This window comes from Enhydra lutris, unplaced genomic scaffold (genome assembly GCF_002288905.1).
Source record: "Enhydra lutris kenyoni isolate GAN:26980312 unplaced genomic scaffold, ASM228890v2 scaffoldscaffold124, whole genome shotgun sequence".
NCBI lineage: Eukaryota > Metazoa > Chordata > Mammalia > Carnivora > Mustelidae > Enhydra > Enhydra lutris.
This window is the reverse complement of record NW_019154208.1, coordinates 73,689-80,498: the sequence shown is the minus strand read 5'-3', so window position 1 is coordinate 80,498 and position 6,810 is coordinate 73,689. Positions and strand designations below refer to the sequence as shown.

Sequence of the window (6,810 nt, the reverse complement as noted above, 5' to 3'; positions counted from 1 at the left end):
ACTAGTATTGTTAACTAGCACAGTTGGATGCACATCGGACAGGAACCTCTTAAACCAACCATGATTTTTCTTTTTTTTTTAAGATTTTATTTATTCATTTGACAGAGAGAGATCACAAGCAGGCAGAGAGGCAGGCAGAGAGAGAGGAAGAAGCAGGCTCCCCACTGAGCAGAGAGCCCGACGCAGGGCTCGATCCCAGGACCCTGAGATCACGACCTGAGCCGAAGGCAGCAGCTTAACCCGCTGAGCCACCCAGGCGCCCCCAACCATGATTTTTCATCTGGACCAGCTGTTCATAGGATTGTCCCCACTGGGTCATAATTGTGCCAGACAGAGCAGAGACAATGCAGTATGTGTTGGGGTCATGGCCATCGGGCCTTTTCCTCATGCATCTCACCTGTGCCTTCAGGACCTGGGGAAGCCTGATCTTAAATTTACCTCTTCTGCTGGATGATGGAGAGCTGCTGTGAATGCACAATTTCAGGGCATGGTTGGACCTAAAATATTCAGTTTGTGCAGGCAGCTCAATCACATAGAAACTTGGTGGCTAATAAGGAACATACACTCTCTATTAAGGTTCAGTAGAAAGTCTAATTGTGTATCTGTTGGAGATTTCTAATAATGCAGATGTAAAAAAATAATTGGTAAATGGCCCATCTATTTCAGTTCTAGGAACACTGTCTTTGATTGAAAGCAGTGTGCTCTGTCAAAGAGTCTGTTTACTAACTTGGTCCTGCCATTCATTATGGTAACCAGGCCCACCTTATCATTGGTGATAAAATGGAACTGTATGTCTCCTTAAAATGCAAATCTAAAACTTTGGTACACAATCCAGAGTTCAGAATCTCTAGAAAACATATGTGTATATATCATACATAAGGGTATATATGTACACAAATATATCTCAAACATACAGCAGACACAATCCGTATATATGTGCACACACACAAGTATATCATATATGTGTGTGAGTGTAAATATATGATAGAAAGGTGGTATGTGACAGGAATTTTATGTCAGGATGAAACACACACAGACACACACACACACACGTGAGCCACACAGAAGCCACAGTGACTGTCAGCTACAAACAGGCTCCAGTTCCCACTCAGTCTGTAGCGAGGTTCACCCAGGGCTCCTCTTGACTCACTTTCCCTGGAAACATACAACATGAGAATTATAACATATCACACCTGCCACTGAGTTTTTAACTTATGGGAAAATACCACCTTGGAACTCAACTAGCTTTGAATCACAGACACCTAAGATCCTCGCTGTTCCTGTGTCCTCACACAAAGCAGACACTTCCTAACAGGGACAGAATCTAAACACACTTCAGTTCTTTTCCCTTTTTCCCATCCTGACAGCAGCCCCACAGTCCTCTCTGCAGACAAACCTCTCCCCACACATGGCCTGCCTGTCATTTTGTCTGATGTGACTTCACTCTCTGCACATCACCCAACACTCTCAAGGTTCTCCTATCATTTAATTAATTGATTTTTTTTATTAGTTACTATCTCAACTGGTCAGGAAGTGTTTAATGCAATACATGCCCATAATATGGAGCATGAACATTCAAGCAGCTATTTTCCTGCAGACAGAGTAAGTCTGAAGACAGATGGTGGTTCTCCAGGTACTACCACTTCCGTGAGGTCCCAAATACTCTCACTGTCTCTGCCACCATCACTACTATGGAGACTTTGCTTTGTTTTATTTTTGACAACAGACCTCAGGATGGCTGCTCAGTGCTCAGCTGTAGCTCCAGCTATCACAAATTGGTAGAAAATAAAGAGCACTCATTTATCTCAACTGTTTCTCTCACTCACAGACAAAACTGCCCAGAAAGATACCCAGCAGAATGACACATTTATGGGTTAGCTCTGGGCCACGAGGTCAATGCTGACCTAGACAGACCAGAGAATAGCAATAGTGAGCTTCTCGATGATTAAAAAAGATGCAGGTAGATGGGGATGGTGACCCCAGTGTGCTGTCTCACCAAAGCAACTCTGTCCCCAGTGCTGCTCTGCCCAAGGCAGGGACCCAAGAAAGACTTGTGTCTTATGCCCACTGATTTCCCAGGATGAAACCTATGGGAACCAAGCTGGGTCTGAATAAGATTTTGTTGGTTGAGTGTCCTACTGTTTCTGTCCTTAGAGCAGGAGCCATCATCACACTATTTGGTGCTCCAGCAGCCAGATCAAGTGAGACAGTCCCAGAGTCCTGTGTCTCCTGGTGCTCAACCCCAAAACCACAGCCATGACCACCACCACCCCAGAGACATGAGCCCTGATACCTCAGATGGGTCCTGCCTTCTCTTCACATGAGCCTCTTCCTTTTTTCATGGGAATATGACTCCTCGTACCTGGTCTTGATGCTGGCGGGAGCCCCACAGAGACAAGCAAATCCTCCCCTGGAGGATGCATGCCAGCAGTGCATGGATCAAGGGGAATCAGGATGTGAGCACTGGGTCATGAATCTCCACCTGGACAAAAGATTTCCCTGCAATTCCAACTGTCAGTGTGAAGTGGCCACTAGGGAGCAGCAGAGATCACCTGGCAAAGCCTCAGGGGTTCTAACTGGGAGGATTGGTTACCAGGACCTGAGACCAGAAGGTAAAGATGCAGGTTTACTACACTATCCTCTTTGCTCGGATGTAAAATTCTGACTCAGGGTCTCTCATCTCTTTCCTGTGGAATTTGTCTCGGGCTCTAGTACAGGTCCAGGACCTCGTGATGCTCCACCCCACCCCCATTCCTGCTACACTCAGTTACTGTGAATCCTTGCTCAAGCACTGGGTCTGCCCCTGGCAGGGAGGGCACCCTGGGGATACTGAGGCACAGCATATATGACCTGCCCCAGGAGTTCTCCCTTGTCACAGACTCCTACAGCACATCAATGGCTCCCTAAAACTCCATGTACTTCTGGCAAGGGGGGAATTTTCTTCATGTTCTGATGTTCACCAATATAAACCAGGAGTAGGACACACACTGACCTATGAACCTGTAGTACCTACAGAGGAAACATTCTATGATGGGTTCAGAAAATGCAGACAAACTCCACCTCACAGCTGTGATGATACCTCCCCAGGAGCCAGGTCAGGACATGGAGAGGGATAGGGTTTGGACCCCAGACTGTGGGAACAGAGGGTGAAGGAGAATAACCTGGGCTGAGGTTGGGTTTGCAGGAGCTGCCCTCCCACTTTTGTGTTCCTTGAAGCTGAGCCCATTTCTCTCTCTCTCTCTCTCTCTCTCTCTCTGTCTGTGTGTGTGTGCATGTTTGTGTGTGTTATGTTAGTACCTGAACCCATTTCTAAAACCACAAGGCTCCTCAGCAACAGCCCCTGAGCTTGGGCTCATTTGCATAAGCACCAGCTGTCGCAGCAAGGGTTTAAGAGAGGCCTGGGTGGAACCTTGTATAACCTGAAGATTTAGGGAGCAGAATCAAGGCACCTGCACCATGGCCTGGACCCCTCTCCTCCTTGTTTTCCTGGCTCACTGCACAGGTACCCAGTCTCACACCCCCTCATCCTCAGGTTCTGGGACAATCTTAGCCCTGACTCTGAGCTCAGCAGTGGACTGCCACTGGGGGGGGGTGAAAGATCTCAAAACCCTCCTTTGGGATGAAGGACTAGTGTGATGTAATATCTCCCCACTGTTCTCATTGGCTTTGTGTGACCCAAAAGGGCTACACCTGCCCAGGGAAAGGGGAGGAATGGTTCTCATTTGTTCAAAGGTTCCATCTACTAGGCCAGCCCATGGGCCCCAGAACAAAGAGGACAGCAGGGTGGAAATGACCTAGAGAATCACTGGGATTTAAACCAAGGGTGGGAGTGCCCAGGGGATGACACCATGGCTGGAACTTACTTCTCATCTCTTCTCTTGCAGACTCCATGGCCTCATATGTGCTGACCCAACCACCCTCAATATCGGTGAACCTGGGACAGACGGCCAAGATCACACATGGGGGAAACAACACTGGAAGTAAAAGTGTTTACTGGTACCAGCAGAAGCTGGGCCAGTCCCCCGTATTGATTATCTATAGGAATAGCAACCGACCCTCAGGGATCCCTGAATGGTTCTCAGGCACCAACTCAGGGAACACGGCCACCCTGATCATCAGCGGGGCCCGTGCTGAGGACGAGGATGACTATTACTGTAAGGTGTGGGACAACAGTGGTAATGCTCACAGTGACAGACAGGGAAGTGAGACAAAAACCCCATCCCTGTCTTTGTCACACTCTCCTCCAGCCCCAGGAGGCCTGCACACAGAGCAGGGAGCACTTCTGGCCCAGGTCCCCTCATCTGAGATCCCCATCCCCCTCCCCATCCAGCCCTCCAGGCAGCTCTGCACAGGGAGGGTCAGGAGAATATTTACAGCTGACAGCACTAAGCTGCCAGCTTCTCTGGGCCTAGGTGTCAACTGCAGACAGACAAAGGCCCTGGATAGAAAAAAAACACAGGGAGAATTCTGTCAGGGGTCATGATCTCATCATTTCTTGACATGTGGTTTTTAAACTGATTTTGAGAAAAAATGCATGAAGTCAAGAGAACAGATGAGGAACTTATTAAGAAGGAAGAGCAAAAGCTTTCCTCATTTCCACCTTGGCTTGTGTTAGAATGGTACCTTCCTGGAAGTGGGAGACACAAGAGAGAAATCATTTTCTCCTCACAAAAGAATGGTGAGGACAATTGGAATCTTTCATCTAAAATCCCTTAATGACCTGATAAATCAGAAACAGGATCTTTGCTGGAATAATCATGCCAGGAATTTTTCAGTTGAAAGGATCATGAAAATTTCCTCTAGAGAATTAGAATCTGGAGATTCCCACTAAAGCCTTCTTCATCAACAGGAAAATGAATAGCCTGGAAGCACCCTACCTGGTCAGCAGGGGGAGGCATTGTGGCCAAGTGCAGAAGCGCCCCCACAGGCAGCTGGCAGCACTGAGAGCATAAGCTGTCTCCTTCAGGACCTAGACCATTCTGGCTGAGGTTGTCCCTCATCCCCGCTCAGCCTGGGCAGCCTTCCTCAACTGGTGAAGTGGATGGCTACTGCCTTGCACCTGCCAGCTTCTGCTCTTCTCTCTTCCTCTCCAGGGACAGGGGACCTGCACTCCTTTACCTGCCCTCCCTTCCTTGTCAGGTGCAACTCTCCCTCCTGCTGCCAATCAGCTCACCCAGTCTGTGGGCATTGGAGAAAGCAGTGACAGGTTGTCCATGTGGGACAGGACAGAGGGACCAAACCAGAGGCACATGTTGCCCCTTATTGCCCCTGTGCCTGCAGCTCTATAAGAGGGGAGGGGAGGAAAAACAACTACTACCCTGAGTGTCCTCAGCCCCCAGGTGAGCTAAGGTGTAATGGGGCTGGTCTGAACTGACCTTGCATTAAACCTGTCCCCACCTCAGCAGCTTCCTCATGGAGGCTCCTCTATGTGCCCAGCAGCTGCCCCAAGAACTGATTTATTACCTGAAATTACCTCTTACCACACCTCACACATCCCTCTGTGCCCAGAATGCTCACCTCAGGAGAAAAGTCCCCATGAGCCCTGAACTGGGTTGGAATCCCAGGTCCCTCAGATTCCCCACCTTCCTTCAGATTCTCTACAATGGTCCCCAAGGGCACTGATTGGGCTTTTCCCACTCATGTCTCACTTCTTTCTTCTTCCAGACCTGAGAGCAGCTACTGGACTCCCTTTTCAGGATGGGCCCTGACTGCTGATCATGGAGAAGCCTGCCTGTTCGGTTCTGTCTCATCTGTGGATCCATGTTCTCTAGCACAGAACTCACCACTGATGCCCTTGGTCCCCATTCCACCAGGAAGCCTTGTCCACTGCAAGAACACACTAATGAATAGCAGAGACATGAAGAATGCAGCTTACTTTCCTCACAAAAAGAAGTCTGAGGTAAGAAGGTTGTTGTTCTTAGGGGATCACCAATCCTCTGATCACCCACAGTCTCACCAGTGTTCCCTCCCCTTAACCCCACAATGTTGGTTTTGCTTCCATTCGTATTGATGATGCACCCCAGGGAGTGCTTAGCTCCAGCTCCTACCCCATGTTCCTCAAGAAAGGTGCTGCTAAATCCCATCTACTTTCTTCATTCGTGACAGCAAGCTTCGTGAGAATATCCACCCATTACCTTACATCCATGGTCCACATTGGACCACATGGTCAAGCCTGGCTGCCAGGGACCTGACAAAAACAAGCTTCTGAATTCCAATTAGATGTAGGCGACAATGTACACATAGAAAGAAGTCTAGTATCCCACCTGGTCTGCACAACAGTGTGTCTATTATTGGGCCTCACCCCCAAGATGGAAATCTCTGAGAGCAGACTCTGTTTTCTTTGGGTCAACACCTGAAGGGGAATGTGCAAGACAAACTGGGTGAGAATACATGGTTTTTAGGGGACATTCTCTTGTCTCTTTGGGGATTGAGCTGCCAATGCCCCCTGTAGGTGCTGCATGCACAACTGGCAGCAGAGAGAACCAGGCCATGAGTTCTGTGTACTCCAATGCCACGCCAAAGGACCACCTGCATGACCTCCACCACCCCCAGAGACATCAGGAGGATGGGAATGCCTCAGGAGGGCCCTGCCTCTTCAGTCTCTAATAGGACTTTTCCTGACTCGTCAGAGCCCATCATGGATGGTCTATAGCTGGCACAGGCAACACAGTGGAGAGGATTTACTCCCTTCTGGTCAGCACTTCATGCGTCAGGGAATCACAACTTGATCAGTGGATTCTGAATCTAATCTCAGAGAGAGGACACCCTTGCACCTCCAGCAGCCCGCATGGAACATCCAACAGGGGGCAG

The 6,810-nt window shown here is 48.9% G+C and overlaps 1 gene segment (V, D, J or C); it reads left to right on the top strand.

Annotated features, from left to right (window-relative positions):
* The first annotated feature begins 3,456 nt into the window (after positions 1 to 3,456).
* On the top strand, positions 3,457 to 6,606 carry LOC111139904. The segment is given in 3 exon segments: positions 3,457 to 3,502; positions 3,885 to 4,202; positions 6,452 to 6,606. Coding segments are annotated over 3 exon segments (519 nt in total).
* Positions 6,607 to 6,810: the final 204 nt, after the last annotated feature.